Here is an 18725-nt window from a genome sequence, read left to right on the forward strand (position 1 = left end):
ATATAGTCATGCTAATAGGGACTAAATCAGATATAAACAAAAAATATATAAAGCCTTGACAGTAGATATAGATCATTATGGGGATGAGACGTAATCCATGTGTCATACGTCATGTGCGGTTATGGCATTTCCCATAATTTTACGTAAGTATTTCTTAAAGTGGAGATCGCAGTTAAAATGCTCAATGAAAGAAAACAACAGAAATTGTTAATGACCGTGTGTGTGTATGGTGTGTGTGTGTGGTGTGTGTGTGTTAGTCCTTCCTCCAGATTATTTTCTCCTTTGCGTGCTATCACACAGACGCTTCCCTCTCGTATCAATGCGTGATTGAAGGGAAACTTCTTTTGGGAAGTGCGGGGACTACTTTAGGTCAACTTTAGAGGCGAATATGTCTATATTATTCCACTCTACCGCAATATAACGCATAATTATAGAATACAAGCTGCTATATAATATAACGCGATATATGGTTAGTCTCTAGAACGTATTTTTAACGTAAATTGTGTTTTCTCCTACGTCGCGGAAGGATCTAACTAATTTTCTCAAGCGAGGGTCGACACATCCGCCCAGTTTTCCGATGTTTCATTCCCCCCGAGTTGAAAATGGAGTTCGATTAAAGCAGATGTTCGCCAACTTCTCGAGGGAATTTCTAGTCTGTACCTTCAACTGTACGAGTCAGTACCGGTACCGAACACGACCGAATCGTTTCTCCCTCGCTTTGGATGCCTTTACTTGCAAAATTCACTCGGACACGTTGACGGAGGAGCAACGCTTTTGCACGGCGCTTTTCAAGTGTGTTGTCCTGGACCCGAAGTTGGGGCGAATGGATGCTCCGACATAGCCAGCCATAAATAACCTGCTTAAACGCCGCCGTGCCGCAACAATTACAACGTTTTTGAAAAGGATATCTACATTTTCTGAAAGTGGAGGATGTGCGTTTGAAGAGGATGTTGCTCATGGCCCGTTTGTTGTGGTCGGAATGTACTTCCAGGGAGGATAAAATGAATCAACGGTTGTCATTCCTCCTCGCCATTTAACGTTAGTTTCCTAGGCAAAGCCCCCTCCAAGCTAACACGAAGCTAGCTCCGCTCGGTGCACACAGGGACGGTCTGGGGGCAGGCAGACAGGCAAGGCAGGCAGGCAGGCATGTCCGAGTCCACACCGCTTACTTACTGTCCACAATAAGGAAGGGGGGGTCCGTTTCCATATGTGAAAGAAAAATGGTGATATTTGTGGTATTTTATCCCGCCGTCGCTGCGTCGTCGATGCTATTGCTAGGATTTGGATCCCCGTGAGGAAAAAAATGAGTGAAGATTCAACAAATCCAAACAACGAGTAAGTACTTTCTCCTCAATCCTCTCCCTTTAGGTGTCATAATAAGTCCATATCTATCTATTCTATCCTACACGCATTGCTCGGTGCGTTGTGTACTACCGCTGTCCCAGTAAATGACATTTCTTATCGACTACTGTTGTGCTATTTCATCATCTTCAGCAGTATTGATATTATTATTTTTGAAATGATGGTTAAACTCAGTCGTGATCGCGTCTTGTTTTGGGTTTGGGGTGGTTACATGAAGACATTTTGTGGATTTACATGGCGAGATTGATAAGAACGGTGCCTGTCAAGCGATGGCATTAAAGGCCCATTGACGAAAAAACACCAATCTTCCCTCCATACTTTATATAATTCTTTTAAATATTCTGTATATTCATATTAAGGCACCTTGATGATATTTAAATCCATATTCACGTAGCTTGTTTATAATTTATTTAACCACGAAGCGACCTGCTCTGGATGTTTATTGTATGCCTATAGATTTCTGTGCTTCTGATGGCTTCAGTCGTTATGGAAACGTTGACAACACCGAATCGGATCTCTATATAATTCCACATGAATATCAGTTTAGTACATTGTGCTCATATCTCGTTGTGTGTGTGTATTCGCTGTCCGCCATGATTTCGCTTTGGAATATAACCACCGATTAAAAAAAATAATGTTATAAATCGCGTCGCTAGTCTTCCTCCTCGTCTTTCTTTCATGAAAAACGACGATTGCGGCAGTGTGAGCGTTCAAAAAAGCTGAAGATGCCATATTTTTTTTCTCAATCGCCCTCATTTGCATATCACAATCTCCATTCATAAAAAAAAAAACATGCTGTAAACGGCGTTACATTCACGCCCGAGTCGGCACAAGTCACGGGTGCTGCTGTGTGTGAGCGTGTGTGTGCGTGTGCGAGGTGTTTCTGTAACCACGTTGGTCGCACCGATACCGAGTTGCTCGGTTCTGTATTGTTTTAATGGGGCTGATCCCTTGTGTGCGCTTGTTGACAGTCAGTGAGAAATATCTGCTCCGGGAGGTGCTGCGGTCACATGATCCCCTCCATTCATAAACTACCTGCCTGCCCATTCACAGCGGCGCTACACTGTTTCGCATTGCACCGACGGGATCACACAATGATCACATTTCCTGTTTTTTTTTGGCGTTTCTCTGTGCAGAATGGAACGCGTCTCACGGTGGGTTTATGTTGCGTGAAAAGCGACGTGCGTGTGTTTTATCTCCCCCCCCTCCCCTCCCTCCCCCCCGGACGTTTCTCTCTGATAATATATTTGTCACAGAGGAAGTCATATGCCTTTTTAAAGCCGTTTACAGTGTCACGCTTTTAATGTTCGATGTCCCCCCCCCCACCCCCCACCCCCACTCCAGCTATCTAGCATCGACGAGGTGAATTCATTTCATGCGTGGAGGCTTTTGTCCTTGAACTGGATCCGTGTTGTTTTTATGTAACATATGTCAGGAGGTTCTCTGTCTTCGGATCAAACGCCTCCACACAGCTCTCCATTGATCCCTCGCAGCCCTTTCTGATTGCATTGTGTTGTGATCCAACCGATCAGAGCAGATTTTTTTATAATGGATTTAGCTTCATTTAGATGTAATGCGTGAGATTGAAGGATGACATTTTAGGACATTGATCGAGTCCATCTGTGATTTTTAGTTTCTTCTGGTACCTGTGCAACAACCGCAGGGGGGTCCTCCAGGCCTCCAGGACCCACTGAGAGACGCTGTCTGAGGATACAGATCAGTGGCGTGCTGGCTCCTTGATGCGTTTGTTCCACATTGTGCAATGGCAGCAGCTAAGATGGCGAGAGCAGACCCAAACATTGTTGCTATGAGTCCACCAGCTATCTGGCTGTGGTATGATTCATTGTAATGAAGTGAGCAGAATACCAAGCATTGAGCCATTTGTTTTTGTTAAAGACAGTCTCCTTAATATCCTCCCCCTGTGACACAAGTACTCACTACAATTCAGATATGTGGAGTTTGGTCCTTTTTTTATAAATGAAACAGTCAAATACATTATTTAAGCCGTGTGTTTCTTCTTATGTAGTCACATTGTGCGCTGTACCTTTACCACCTACTTGTCAGGGGTTTAAAGGTAAATTCAGATGTATGATCATGTTGAATGATTTAGCTAAATCCTGTCCATTCAAATCCTTTTTGTTTAGTGGATGTAAATTGTTTAAATCTTGACAATCTTGCGCTTCTTTGTACAAGCGTAATGAAGGAGTAATGTGTTTGGCTCTGGTGTAGCTTGAGCGGCAAAGGTTTCATTTAGAAGATCATCACAAAACGTGGCTGTGAGATAGCCGTGAAGTGGTTGAGCCTGATTGATAGGTGGTAAGCCAAGCTGGTGTACACACAGCACGCCCTTTCCTGAGAAACATGTCACTTGGCCTTGGCGGGACGCGCCGAGGCCTCGTCCAATTTTTTGGTCTGCGTCCTCTTTGGGATGTGTGTCGGTGGAGGAAGCGTACGGGTGCGACGCAAAGGCTAATTCTAGTTTAGGAGACGAGAACTTTGATCACACCGAGAGACGTTGGAGATTTATTTCAAGCACACCCAAGCAGCCACTGCTAAATGTCAGGTTTATTTAAAATATTTATCTCAATGAGGGCAGTAGTCTCTTGAGGTCATTTTTCATTCCGCTCTTCCTCTTCCTACTCGCACTCTTTACTTGTGTACTGTAAATACTGTCTTTTCATAGAGTCATTGTATACACGTGAAAAGTGTGGTTTTCCACATTACATCTGTCTGGGAGATTTGTGTTGTGATGACAACCAACAGCTCAAAATTCACATTTGCAGGTTTATAGTTCCAGAACAATGTTCTTGTAGGGAACCACATTAGTTTCAGTTCTCTTTGATAGTCTTATTCATATCCAGGAAGGCAAATTTCAGTTAGTATCAGAGAGACTAAAGATCAACTGCTTAGATTAATCCAGGCATTGTGGCAAATAGCTCCTGTAGTCCATTCAACGTTTGTGAGGCGGCCTCCTTATTTATGAATCCTACAGTACTGTGGTATTATCCGTTGCCAGTCAGGTGATCTTTAGTGATTTCTCATTGTGTCTTCTTCCAATCTTTGTGATTGATTTGACAGCTCAGCGCTTTATCTGCCAAAGTGAGTGTTGCGATCTTATCACCTGAGGGCTGTTTTGCACTCCCATTCCTGTTTTTGAGCTTCCCAAACACATTCCTCCCCAACAGCCCGCATCGTGTCCTGAAACGACAAAGGGAGACGGCTCCTTCAGCTGTTAAGGCTAGTGCTTTATGGCTTGGTTAATTGCCTATATCCTGTGGCCCTTATGTTAGGCTAAATCATTTCCTGGACCTTTTTATAGGCGGTGTTATTTGGGGTTATTCCCAGTTGTTGTATATGACCTCCGTGAACACTAAGCTTCACTAGCTGGTTTTCAGCTGCAGGCTTGTGTTACCTTTGACAAAGCCTGCTGAGCTGAACACATCTTTGGTTTTGCTTCTGTATTCTTTTGGGGAACTATTGCTTGTGACTACAGTGTCTTACTGTACCCAAATGTGCTATCTTCCGTGATAAATACACCTAAGGACAATTAACTGCCTTTGACCTGATCAGTTTCCAGCCATGCTTTCAGGTCATAAGAGTAACGTGCATGTCCACCATACATCCTTTAGAAACTGTTGTTTTTATAGCGTGCAATACATTGTTTTCTTTAACTGCAGTCATGCATTTTTTATTTGATAGTTGTTCAATGACAACGATGATAAAACATAATTGTCCTCTGTAAAACTGGAAGCCCTAGACTGGCTGTAAGTGAGACAAGCCAACAAACTGAGCAGGCCTTGTATAGCGGTGAACTGTTCCATTCCTATGGCCAGAATGGGCCCAGATTCTGTGTATTTTAAACCTGAGCTACTTCCCTCTTATAATTTTCATTTCCTCTTCAAATATTTTAAGAGCAGACATAAACTGGCGTATATGTCAGTGGTGTATATGCAGCATATTTCAAACCATTTATCTAATTTTGAAGACAATAAAGGTCTAGTATAGGCCTGTGCTTCCTTTATGCTGTGTAGGCTGTTATTTCTACACTACAAATGTTGCACATTTTTTTGTTGTCTCACCCTCACAGCACCCAGAGAGGCAGGCATGCCCTTTTTCTTTCTCAAGGATGGCCTCTGATGTTCACAGACCATATCTCACTGTCTCTAAGAAGTGCTTTTAGCACTAAGTGTCTGAATTGTGGATATTGTTTTCAGTTTTGCTGCATGCAGGAGCATGAAGGCTGGGCCTTGTTTGAGCTCTTTGCTGCAGCTGTGCTGCGATGGTTCTTTCCTGCAAGGCCACAGACATAAAAGGGCACAGATGTAAATCCTAAACCTTGTGTCTTTGATTGAGTTTCCAAACTCTTTGAAAACAGGAAGGGGTTTCTGTGTGTGTGCATCTACACACACATACTTGTGTGTTTATTTCTCTGTGAACATTTGGCATGTGTATGTGTCTCAGTGAGAGATAGGCTCTTGTTCTTAGATTGGTGCCTTTAAGCAAATATAACTGTGTGAGATCTATGAATGATTCTCAAGTCTATGAGGCCACTCTGTCATATTTTGGGCCTATAACTGTTATAATTTGCTCTGTACGTTTTCTGGTCCGGTTTTTTTCTTGTTGTGTTCCAGCCATGTTTTGAACTCGGCTCAGACCTTTATAGATTCAGTCAGATAGTCAGCCAGCTTACGTGTGCTTAGAAACCTGCTTGAATGGGATTGTTATTGATTTCAGGACTGGACTGGTGTAGATGCAGTATTTGGTTCATGAAGTTTTGCTGAGATGCTCCTTTTTCAATAACGGGACTTGCTGTGATAGTTCACAACTCCTTTCATAGCCGTTTCTCTTTACAGCCATGGGCCATCATCACGGTTTGGTGGTTTCTCGTTCCCAACTTGCTTCTGAGATGTTTTGATGGTTTCTCCCACAGCTAGACGGCTGCCTTGTCCCCTCAGTTTCCCGTTCGCCCCCCAGGTCTCATAGTCTCTGCAGTAACTATGACGATAAGACGCCTGGGTCCCTCGGGTCTACTTGAACATCAAAGCAGACCAGAGACGCCGCAGCAGTCCAAATTTGCGGTTCCTTTTTTTTGTAATGGCAAGCGTAGGGTTTTAATTTTCCAAATGCTTGTGGTTAAAATTAAGATCATCTCAATATGTGGCTTTGATTGATGTTTGACAATAGTTTTTTGGCATTTGATACACATATGGGATTGTTTTGATTTATTATAGTGCCACAGCACAACAGCACCCAGAACATTGTTGTAGGGGTCACAGACCCAATCCAGTAATGGGGGGGTTGGTTAGCAACTGCAAAAGCAGAAAATCAACAATGCCATACCGTTGTCTGTACGAGCAGTTTGGCACCAAGGTTTGGGTCTATCTTTGGTTTGGCTACAGGCCCATTTGTCCAAGAATCGCTGTTTTACCATGGATGCTGCCAGAATGCACTGTGATTAATTTCACGTCATGTTCCGTCATATTTTGGGGGGGAAGAATGTTGGTTTAAAAAATGATAATATGTGAGTGCAGATTTGCTGTGTGGTGCAGAAGCAGAGTAGGCTTGTTCTGTTTTTTTTTTTTTTTTCTGAGTCAGTTGGTAGCTAAGCTGAATGTTCTTGTGAGGGAGATGACTCACCACCAGCCTGAGGTGTTGAGAGGAGATAGGGTAAATTTCTCTTTCACTTCTCTTTCTATAGCCAACGTATTGGTTTTCACTGCAGCTACTGTGGCAGGCTGGAGAGTGGAGACGCAGGCTGGCTGTTTGTGTTTCTGTTGCCATTTTACCATTTTATTAATAAGGTTTTATTAATGGCTGTCTGACAGCTCTTGGAAAAAGGTCTCCTGTTGTGGCCTCATGTCATAATTTGCACTACATCCATGTTGGTCGTGTTGGTGTTTGTTTTGGGAATGCGTGCGCGTCCTTCAGCTTGCCACTGGTTATTGAGGGGATTTGAACCGCGGCTAATTGGCTGCTTGGTTTGCACCGTTCAGATTAGATGCACTGCTGGAATCAACTGTTCTCAGATTCAATGTTATTTTCTGAATGAGGCACAATCGCCGTGGAGGAAACTGCCTATTCTAGCTCCGTTGCATAAACAAGCCTGCAGGGTTTTTTTGACAATTACAGAAATATTAGTATGGATGGATTGAATTTGGCTACATTCTTGACAAGACTTTTACTTCATGCCAGGACGGAGGCAGTTAAGAGGATGTTGAAGATTTCTATTCCATCTTTGATAACAGCTGTTGAGCTGGCGTTGTAGGTACACAGTCGTTTAGCACAGAAAATGAGTCACACCCAGAGCGGCCAATCTCCCCGTTCCCGCCGATCGCTTTCCTTACGGAGGATAATCTTTAGAATCGGATTGGGATAAGGAGCTTGTGTTTATTTTTCCAATGAATACCCCCCCCCCCCGCAAAAGTCCGAGAAGCCAAAGTGGTCTAGTGGAGCCTGACCAGGCCCCTCCTCCAATTTTGATACAGGGGAGAGATGGCGAGAAAAAGGGGTAATGGAAAAGGAGTGTGTGTGTGTGTGTGGGGGGGGGGGCTTTCTCTCTTTTTCTGATGCTAATGAAAGGAGGAATGGTTTTCTAGCCCTTAGCTTGCAGAGTGTGTCTCCCCTACTGCATGCTCCACTGCTTGGACATTGTGGGAGCACAAAACTTCAGGCCCAGGATCCAATAACGTGAAATTTCAGCAGAGAAGCAGCCATTGTGTAGAGAGAAGCAGCCCGGGGAGGGGTTGGATAGAAGGCGAAGGGGGGGCGAGAGGAGGAAAGGGAGGGTGACTTGGCGAACACCCAGGGCTCAGGCCACATCCTTTCTCTCTCCTCCTGCACTCCTCCTCCTCCTCCTCTTCCTTCTCCTCCTCACCCTCCTCTCCCTCCTCCTGTCTTTCTTTCAACCCCTCCTCCTCCTCGTCAGGGGTGGGAAGCCCAAAGCTGCGACAGGAGCAGAGCATGATGGCATGCTGTAGCCCAGCGAGCCATGAGCCATGGGCTGGAGCAGCAGACAAACGGCCACTTTGTCTGCTTAGGAAATGGTTGTCCCAGGATCCCCCTTCTCCACCACACACTGGAGCAGCCGGCCTCAAGGCCCGGGCCTGCCTGGGCCACACGTGCTCCCTCTTCTCTTCTCTTCTCTTCTCTTCTCTTCTCTTCTCTTCTCTTCTCTTCTCTTCTCTTCTCTTCTCTTCTCTTCTGTGTTAGTGTGTAGTACAAGGCCAACACGACTGACGTGTTTTGTCACCATATCTACCCTGTGAATTACTTTGTAGGATGTGTCACCAGTGGAGGCTGTAGACTAATTTCAGCCATGTCAAACTAGTTCTTTGGGGGTTACTTTGTCTTTGAAATGGTCTTAAAAATAGTGACATTCTCTTAATTCTGGTATTGCCTCATGTGGATAGTAAAAAGCCTCTTCTCATCCTTTTTGTGAATTGAAAAGGCCATATTTAAATGCGACTGGGAGCTGCAAACTGTCACCCTCGGTCTCCACCCTGTTCCCATCCACACCCTCCCTCTCCTCTCCTCTCCTCCCCCCTCCTCCCCCAGCTGCCCGCCTTTACATTCTCACCCCTCCCTCTGTTTTTTTCTCCTGCTTTTTGGTCGGAAATGAAGTCAGTCATCCAGCAGAATAACTTGGAATAATTTGGAGTGGGGGCTCCTTTTCTCTCCCGGTCCCCCCCCCCCCCCCTGCCGCCCCTCCTTCTGCTCACAGGCCCGAGCCAGCTGATCTGCTTCCGCTCTCAATTGTGTGTCCAGTCGACTGTGTGCTCTCAGCGAGGGGCGTTGAGGCCAGCTTTTGTCTCCGCCATCCCACTTTGAACTCTGTGTGTGTGTGTGTGTGTGTGTGTGTGTGTGTGTGTGTGTGTGTGTGTGTGTGTGTGTGTGTGTGTGTGTGTGTGTGTGTGTGTGTGTGTGTGTGTGTGTGTGTGTGTGTGTGTGTGTGTGTGTGTGTGTGTGTGTGTGTGTGTGTGTGTGCGCGTGTGCGCGCGCACAGCAGGTTGCACCAAATAGCTGTCCTGACCACTGTCTGTTTTCACCATGAGAAATTACCAAAAGGAAGGCAGGAGAAAGGAGAGGAGGAGAAACAGATGGAGCTTTTTAAGAAGTAAACTTCCCTAGATTGATGTTTGATTTTTATGTTTTGAAGAGAAATGTAAATGTCTGATTTCCTGACTTACAACTTAATAATACACACCACATGTACACCATAGCTCGTTATAGATATTCCTCTTGTTCGTATGTTTTGATGTTTGTGGCGGGTGTGAAACATGCACATACACACAGTTCACTTCAACTTCCTCCTCGGGCCCAGCCCCCCCCTCCCACCCCTCCCTGTGAGTGTCATGGTTGCTGGCATGTGTGTGATGGTTGGTCTGAAGGGTCAGGCCCTGGTCATTGTGCCCTGGTCATGGCTGAGCGACACCACCGCCTGCCTTCTGTTCACCCCAGGGACCCCTGCCTGACTGACAGCCCCTCCTGCACCCTTCACCCCCCCCATCATTTATTGGGGGCCATAGATGGGTGTAACGCCAGCGGTATTGTAGGCAGTAAAGTAAACTGCCTGTAAAGAAGATGCCTGTTAGAATCCTCCAAATGTCCCCCCCCCCCCCCGGTGTGAGACAGATTCTCCTGCGATGCGACATGTTGCGTCTCTGTCGCCGTTATAAGGCGTAAACACAAAGGGTGCGTCTAGGGGGGGAGTTGGTCGCGGTTGTTGTTTCTGTCTGTCTCTCATCAAAGCCATCATCCAAAAGTACGAGATGAAAGTGTACACCATTAAAGTGTCCATGAGCCAGACCCACCTGCCTACCCTGAGCACACAAATCCTCCCAAAATCCCTGTAGTGACTAATTTGCTCTTATGTAGAAGTGAGTATTTGGTTTACAAAGAGACAAAATGGGGAAATAAAACAGCACACATCCTCACAGTTCAGAAGCTGGATGTGAATACTAGTACAAAAGAAACACCCAACTTCTCAATTTTTGATAAGCTTTTAATAGTTCATCGATACTAACATGGATTTATTATTCTGTGGAGGGAGAGCAGGTGTATCAGAACATTTCTCTGTTTAGATGGTGCGAAAACTTGTTTCATCATCAATCACAACCCCATTTTACACTGTTCAGTCTGTCTATAGGACTATTTGGATGCATTGATAAGTCACGAGAACTACAAGTGATATGTTATAAGGATATACGTTTAGCCGCCTGTTAGAGATAGAGACCTACTGGAGAAACAAACATGACTTCCCTTTTATGCCATGTCATTCTTTTATCACGTTACCAACCATTAGCGGCCTTTCTGAATTTCCGAGTGTATTGTTATATATGCTGAGTTGGACCGAAAACCCCCTGAAAGTAACCTTTTAAAGTGGTAGCAGCGTGTCGTTTTCTGGAAGGCAGCGGAGTTATGGCCTCTATGTCATCTAACCACTTGTGTGAATGTGACCAAAGTTCACAGGTTCCTGTAATGACAGAGGAATGCTACTCGGAATTAAAGCAGAACTCTCAGAACTGATGAAAAATCTAAGTGTCTTCATAGGATGTTTGATAAGTTGGAGGAGAAATTATGTCATTTGCTTCACTGGTGTTCAACAAGTAGCGAGTGTTTCATTGAAGCTTTCCCTAAACTTGTTGTTAAAAGAGATAAAGGTTTAATCCAGATGGTGGGATAATGTGTCCAAAACATGGTGGTGCTACTTTTGTATTGATTATAATCGATTGATCCCAGAAGTGACCAGAAACAAATCCTCTGTGTGTGTGTTTGAGCATGACTTCCTCATACAGGACCTGATTGTGTGTGTGTGTGTGTGTGTGTGTGTGTGTGTGTGTGTGTGTGTGTGTGTGTGTGTGTGTGTGTGTGTGTGTGTGTGTGTGTGTGTGTGTGTGTGTGTGTGTGTGTGTGTGTGTGTGTGTGTGTCTGTGTGTGTGTGTGTGTGTCTGTGTCTGTGTCTGTGTGTGTGTGTGTGTGTGTTTTAGGTCTTAAAGTCTTAATCAGTCTTGACTTATTTTGAGCTGTTTATCGTTGTTAATCTTCAGAGGGAAGTTTGGTTGAGCCACAATCTCTTGATTTTTGCCGCAGAGAAAAGCGTTTAATGCTCAGCGGCTCATAGATTAATTACTAACCGATAATGTGGCCTCTGACGTTGACTAAGGGTGTGGAAGGCAGGGGACCAAAGGTTACCCTTATTGAGTGGGACCAAGATTCAGAGAGGAGCGGCGGTTAAAGGAGAGTCACGTAGGCCTTTTCCCCCGTGCGAGCAGAAGCTGCTGGTTAACTGTGTAATACATTAGCCCTTTATCCATTTGCCAGCAGACAGTACAGTAGACTGTTTGGCCCCAGCAGAGAAGGAATTCTGCACCAAACGCCTTTGACGTCATCTTCATTGATAAATCCAGAAGGCCAGAGAGCGGTTGTAGTCACGGAAAGACCCCGCTGCAGTCCCTGTTCCTCAAGCGTCTTGGCCTTTCTGATCCTGCCCAGTGTACCGAGTCTTTAATATGTTACCAGGAGGATCTGCAAAGCGTTGCCCTCAGCGCACTCTGACCTTTGTCGTTTCCGGTGGCCCCTGCGTGGTGTCTGTTACCTAATCAGGGAAAGCGCTGACTTGCAGAGAGGGGACGGAATGGGCAGAAGAGGCTTTTGGAGGGACTGGAGGACAGATGTGGAGCTATTATGGTCATTTGTGATAGATTATTGCTAGACTGGCACCATTATAGTGATACTTCTCCTACGATATCAACGCTGAAGTGTTTCCCACCCTCTTTAACAAGCATTTTAACTTAATTTAACATTTGAACGATGCGCACATGTGTTCATTTTACTGTGCACTGTGGTGTTTAGTTTTATCTAATCCATCTGTACAACTAGTTCATCATTCAGCAGATAACCCTTGTAGATGTTTCAGCATTGCTTTGTTTTTCCCCTTTTCAGTGACAGAAATAGCATCGCATCTGCAGGAACTTACACGGAGGTATACGCTGTTCCAGAATCGCCCGTATAGTCATATTCTAATTGGGGCGAAAAAACATTCTTACACTGTTCTGAGTCACCGTGTCAATTCCTGCGACACGAGGAATATGAGCGAGAAAGCGGCGGCGATAAAGGGAAGTGAAGATGATGATGCCACCGGAGCCTGTTGTGTCGTTTCAAATGTGCTTTCGGGTAAAGGTTGGAAGCCAGCAGGAGCCAGAGCTTGATCTCAGCCACATGGTCAGTCACCCTCTGGCCGGGGTTAAACATACACCCAAGGGCTTTGGCAGACAGAAATAGTAACCAATATTCTGTTCGACCTTAAACTACAGACACAATAGTCTAGATTTCATCCAATTTTTTTTCTCTTTCTCAGAATTGGGTGTTTTTTAGTATCTTACGCACTGCTTCTTCCACCACGTTAAGTTCTCCATTAGTTTATTAGCTTTAGTTTATTATTTGTCTATTTGATTGGATCAAAGGAGGCCTGGTGTGGTTTTGTACTTGCTGAACTTTGACTCAGTCTTTGTGTTCTCTATCTAGAATGTTCCTCAATTCAAGCGGAACAGCATTTGATGTTTCGGTGGCCATGTGTGCGTCGGGTATCTTTGTAATATGTTGATGTTTTGAGTCGCTGTGAATTCCAACATACAGTCAAGGCCTAATGGATATCATTTCATTTGTCATTTTAAATGATTTTCTTCTTTCTTTTACCCCCACCGTTCATCTCCCCCCTCCTCTCCTCTGTCCCCCTTCGCAGTGACAGTTATGCGCGTGTGAGAGCAGTGGTCATGACTAGGGATGACTCCAGCGGCGGGTGGCTTCCCATGGGCGGCGGAGGTCTGAGCTGTGTCACCGTCTACAAGGTCGGCCGGGTGGAGGACAGCAGCAGCACCCACAGCGGCGGCAGCGCGGGGAGCAGCAGCAACCTCAGCCCCAGCAGTTCCAGTCCCAGTCCCAGCCCCAGCCCCAGCCCCACCACTGTGGAGTTCCACATCAAGGGCGAGAGGCTCAAAGACAAATTGGTAAGGAGGCCGATAGCTCACACAGATATGACTTCAGTCTCTCTGCCGCGTACCGGGAAACATAAAGATTCTTTATTGTGTAGTCATTTCGTCTCTCTCACACCCTCTAAGCTCGGAGGCAGAAAAAGAAAGACGCTGCGTTCTCAGGGATGAGATTACCACGAGGCCCCTTTCCCACTTCCCCTTCTCTGTGTCTCACTCACACACTCACACATACACGGACACATTCACGGAAACATTCACACAGGAAGTGGTTGTTTGGCTTTACTCCACGGCGCAGGTATCTGAAAATAGGAGCAAACTGCGTGATGCTGTGATGCATAATGACATCATCAGGGAGAAGGGCAGATTACTCAGGAAAGGAGAATGTGGGATGAGGGATGTGGGAAAGACACAAAGCGCTCTGAAGGAATCTAACGGACGGGATAGAGGAGGGAATTCGCCGCCTTTTCCCACAAGCTCAAGTGTGGCGACGTTTTTATTAACATTTCGTCATTTTCATCAACAATCACACACTCGAGCGTAAATCTGACACACTGCACACAATGTACACATACACAGAAACACACATGCATTTAATTATGTCTGTATGCAAGTTGAAATATTCCAAAATTCACCCGAGATTCACAATTAAAGTAATACAACAACAACAACAACTAATCATGAAGGCGTTTTCCGGGACGCTTGTGACCTTATTGTCATTCGGTCATTCCCCATGATTGAACGAGATATAAAAGAGATCTGCTAAATACACCGGGATAATCCTAAATCTGTGGGAATGAAAGTATAAATCTGCGTGAAGCCGTCCGTCAGACGTCAGAATACAGGGGGCCACCATGATGCACAAATCCCGCTGGCTCCCGATGACGAAGCGTCTAAACCGCCTTCTTTCTTTCTTCCCCCCTCAATCTTCCTCAGCTCAACCGAGGCCGCACACAGTCGCAACCATGTGTGTTTTCGCGGCGTGTTTTTGTTTATCGCGTTGCTACCCCGAGTGCATCTGGCACAGGAAAGGGTGTGACAGGAATGCCGTTGTGTCAGACCCAGGGTATAGACAAGTGCGCCGGGATGTGGTCGTGTCCCGAAAACGAGCCACCACAAAAAACGATCCCCGGCGTGCATACGTCTGCCGAGATGCCACCCGGCGACTACAGCACAGCGCCACCAACAGTCTGCGGACATCAGAGGAATACAGACAGAGAATATGACAGCGAGACAAAATAAGGATGCTCAGTGTTTGATATGAAGCTTGGCTGTTGCTGCTGTTTATCTCTAATAAAGAAAACAAAAGGCTGTTGCATGTTTTAGACATTTGCCTATTTCCAGTGATACACCAAGTGCACAGGCCCCGCCGAACCATGATGGGCAATACTAGACAAGGACGAAAGGAACGATCGGCCAGGTAGAAATGAAGCGAGCAGTTGTGCGCCGCAACACAAGAGAGTCTGACAAAATACATATCCGTATTTAAACAAATGGCAGGGGAGAGATGGAGCAAGAGGGATGGAGCTGGAGCTGGTGGAGGAGAAGGGAGCAGAGAGGTGGAGGGGATGTGTCTATAAGCGCAGTGATGCGGCACAGAGTGTGCCGGTGATGACTCAGCTGGCTCTCCATATAGCTACCAATCACTCTCCTCCTCGCCCCTCCCTCCCCTCTCTCTCTCTCTCGCTCTCTCTCTCTCTCTCTCCCTCCCTCTCTCTTTTTCTCTCCCTCTCGCTCTCTCTGATTCTCTGACCCTGTTTAAAATTACAGATCTAATTGGTTGATGATTACTTACCACGCCGGCTCTCAGATTATGACAATTTTCCGTCTCGGGCTCTCCACCGCTCCACCCCTCTCTCTCTCTTTCTCTCTCTTTCATAGCCTCTCTCTCTCTCTCTCTCTGATTAATACAGCGCTGAATAAGCACACTTAAAATAGCTTTGCCTCGGGGCAAGGGTCCACTCAATACAGTGGTCTGTTTCGACTGTTAACTTCGTCATTTGCCTACTTGCTCCCACTCATCTTCACCAGCAAAAACATGGCTCACGTGTGTGTGCATGATAAACCCGTCACACGTCCTCGCACACCTGCAAAACGCCAACGCTTGACATTTTTGCACGGCACGAATTATCCAAGAAGACTGACCGGCAGATTCTGTGCTTGTCAGATTGGATGAAGTCCACAGCACCGGAATAAACACGCAAATGATTTGAAACACTTTCATTTAATTAACATCAATAACTGTAGGATGCAAGCAGCGACTCGCGCCTGATTACTGTAAGAGCATTGGAAGTTATTTCCGAATTGGTGTTGGGTAAGCTTCCTGCAGGCCAGATAACTGGATTGATTGATGGTTGATGTAAAGTGGACCTCCCAGTGGTTCTCCTCTTCTGTCTGTGTGTGCATACCAACACTCCTCTCCTCTCCTCTCCTCTCCTCTCCGTCAGCGTGACTCCTCCTCTCTTCTCTCCGGGCCCAGTGTGGAATGTGGTGTTAAGTGTCGTCCTTCCACGCAACTGTGATACTTCCTCCTCTGTTGGCCTTGCCGTGCGCTCACCTTACCTGCTCCGGCTCCATTCAGTCTCGCCTCCACAATCAGCCCCAGAGGCACAGCCCCCCTCCCTCCCTCCCTCCCTCTCCCCTCTCTCTCGCCACCCCCTCCTCCTTCATCCATCCCTTTCTTCTTCCCTCCCCTCATACATTGGCTCTGGATAAACACACAGGCTTAACCCTTGCCCCTCTCTTTCTTGGAGAGACATAAATGCAGCAAGCAGGCAACGTGATTACAGACGCCGCGTTACCCGGTGTACAAAAACTTGTGCATCTGTATCAACCGGCACGATTAACAATTCAAGTGCTCAATTGCATCTCCCATATTGTCAGCCTCACAATAGAGCCGTGACCTTAAACACCTTTTTAAAGTGTGCGTGTTGACTGAGCCGGCGGAGGCTTCTGGGGTCAAGATGGTTCGGTGTGTCGTGTTTTCCTCTAAACAAAGCTTTGCGCTATGACGATGCGGCGAGGCTCTGCTCGCACGTTCTCTCGTTCAGATTACTACGCACACACACTCGCACATTCACACCCCACTAAGCCACTCTTGTGCATGTTTGTGAAAAACCTCAAAGACTGTAATGGCCGTCTCTCGTTTCATTTAATCTGTCTAGAGGAAGGCCGGGAGGCGGCCCAGTAGCCCTGATTAATCATAGGCTTTGGAAACAGTCTCCCTGCCGCACAGTTCGGCTGGGTAGCTCGAAAAACATACTCAACCCCCACCCCCCCCCCTCTCCTGCCACCACCACAGCTCTAACTTTATCATCATCTGTAATGAAAACCCCACCATTTAGAATGTGTTTTACAAATTAGCCCCCAAAAAAGTGAAAGTATGGGGCTTAGGATCTGGAGTGATGTGTAGTTTCAGTGGCAAGTTTTTCCCCCCTCAGTCCTTCTTTCTCTTTCTCTTTCCCTTCCTCATGTTGTTGGTCTGATTGATTGTGACATACTTAAATGGCTTAGGGTGAAGAGGAAAGTGACAGATTTACATCTGCATTCCCCTCTTAGTTCATAAGCTCATTCTCAGACCTTAACTTGATACAATTTATTTCAACCGTAATGTTATTTTGTATTTTTGTGCTCCTAACTATCATGTACCTCTCTCTCTCTCTCTCTCTCTCTCTCTCTGTGTGTAGGTGGTGCTGGAGTGTGTCCTGCAGAAAGACTTGGTATACAACAAGGTCACCCCCATTTTCCACCACTGGAGGATCAATGACAAGAAGTTCGGCCTGACGTTCCAGAGCCCTGCTGACGCCCGCGCTTTTGATCGGGGCATACGCCGAGCTATTGAGGACATCATCCAAGGTGACTGTGTGTGTGTGTGTGTGTGTGTGTGTGTGTGTGTGTGTGTGTGTGTTGGCAGGTGAAGACGCCTGGAGCATGGAGTTCGAATGAGTGAGGGTATCTGCATGTGTGTTTTCAGAGCTCAGAGCAGAGAGTAGGAGATAACAAAGTCATTGCCAACGAACCGGAACACAACTTAACTTCCACATCAAGCATCCAGCATCGGCTATTGTTTTGGTATCGAACAATCTGCTACCCGCACACAAACACGACACCAGGGTTTGCAGCCATCCTGTGCGAGTAAATATGGGAGTATTTACTTCATTTCCCCCTCGGGTTAGTCTCTTAGATCAGGATGTCTTTGTTAAGAGGGAGAAATGGCAGCACACTTTACAGCCCACGACAAGAAGAATAGACAAAATAACCTTTAAGAAGCTGTGTGCACTGACATGGGCAAATACAATGGCAGACAAATGCGTAGTGTGAATTATGTATTAAAGCCCTGGCACTGACCGGCAGTATTAAGTGACTGGCAGCCTCATATCGCTTAATGGGGCCCTCATTCGGTTGCGTCTGCAGCCTGTGTTCCTGCATGTGTGTCACCGGCTTGTAATGGTTGACCTGGCATCTGCTCCAGGAGAGATGCACGGTGTTGATTAGCGTTGATGACCCTCCTGTTACCTGCTCATTCACCCGAGCATGACCCCCCCCTGGGGTGAAACTGGCAGGGCAATGCCCGCCCACGCAGCGGGCGGATAGAGGAGAGCGAGAGAAGGACGGGGACGGACGGAGGTAGAGACGCGCGGAGCGGGCGGGGGAATTTGAGACGGGGGACGGAGCTGTAGTCAGGAGAAACCTGAGCGTGTTTTTGTGTTTGGGGACTGGGTTTGATCCGTCTGTAACACGTGGTATTTTCTACGTTTCAACGCTAAACTCTGTATTAAACTCAGGCGTAATTGAGTTAGCAGCTTCGGGTCGTGATAAGCATTACTTTTTTTTCTTCAGCACAGTGCCAGAGGTTGCAAAGTCATCCAATTAGCGGGGAGAAGTGCAAGCTCAGCAATCTGCCACCCGGCTCCATGTTGCACAAGAGAGCGGCTGGGGAGCTGTAATCTCCTGTACTCTCCAGACCCGGGAACCCTGGGGAGTAGAGGAGGAGGCACAGCGGAACATATCATGCCGGCTTATCACTGCAGGGCATCAGTAGCTTCTTGCCCACGAGCGTTTATCTCAGATTTGAACTTCCTGGGCACAAGTCCACACACACACACACACACACACACACACACACACACACACACACACACACACACACACACACACACACACACACACACACACACACACACACACACACACACACACACACACACACACACACACACACACACACACACACAGAGTCTGGTATCGGTGACGGCTAATCGCTGCAGGGCCCGGCTTTGCGGTGGCTTTCCCCTGTCCGCTTTAAGATGGAGGAGGAGGAGAACAATGAATCACCGATCGCTAGAAACACTCATCGCAATATCGATATATGAGGGG

General features: G+C 46.5%; 1 protein-coding gene across 1 annotated transcript in view; it reads left to right on the forward strand.

The window, feature by feature from the left end:
• Positions 1-360: 360 nt before the first annotated feature.
• The window catches only part of spred1 (sprouty related EVH1 domain containing 1), a 30927-nt gene continuing 12562 nt past the window's right edge, over positions 361-18725 (forward strand). Inside the window, exons 1-3 of the mRNA XM_076165567.1 lie at positions 361-1335; positions 13103-13367; positions 17036-17204. Of these exons, the coding sequence (XP_076021682.1) occupies positions 1304-1335; positions 13103-13367; positions 17036-17204 (466 nt within the window). The 5' untranslated portion in view covers positions 361-1303. The remainder of the gene's footprint in view (positions 1336-13102; positions 13368-17035; positions 17205-18725) is intronic.

This window comes from Genypterus blacodes, unplaced genomic scaffold (assembly GCF_046128005.1).
Source record: "Genypterus blacodes isolate CSIRO-AG114 ecotype Tasmania unplaced genomic scaffold, CSIRO-AGI_Gbla_v1 ptg000147l_1, whole genome shotgun sequence".
NCBI lineage: Eukaryota > Metazoa > Chordata > Actinopteri > Ophidiiformes > Ophidiidae > Genypterus > Genypterus blacodes.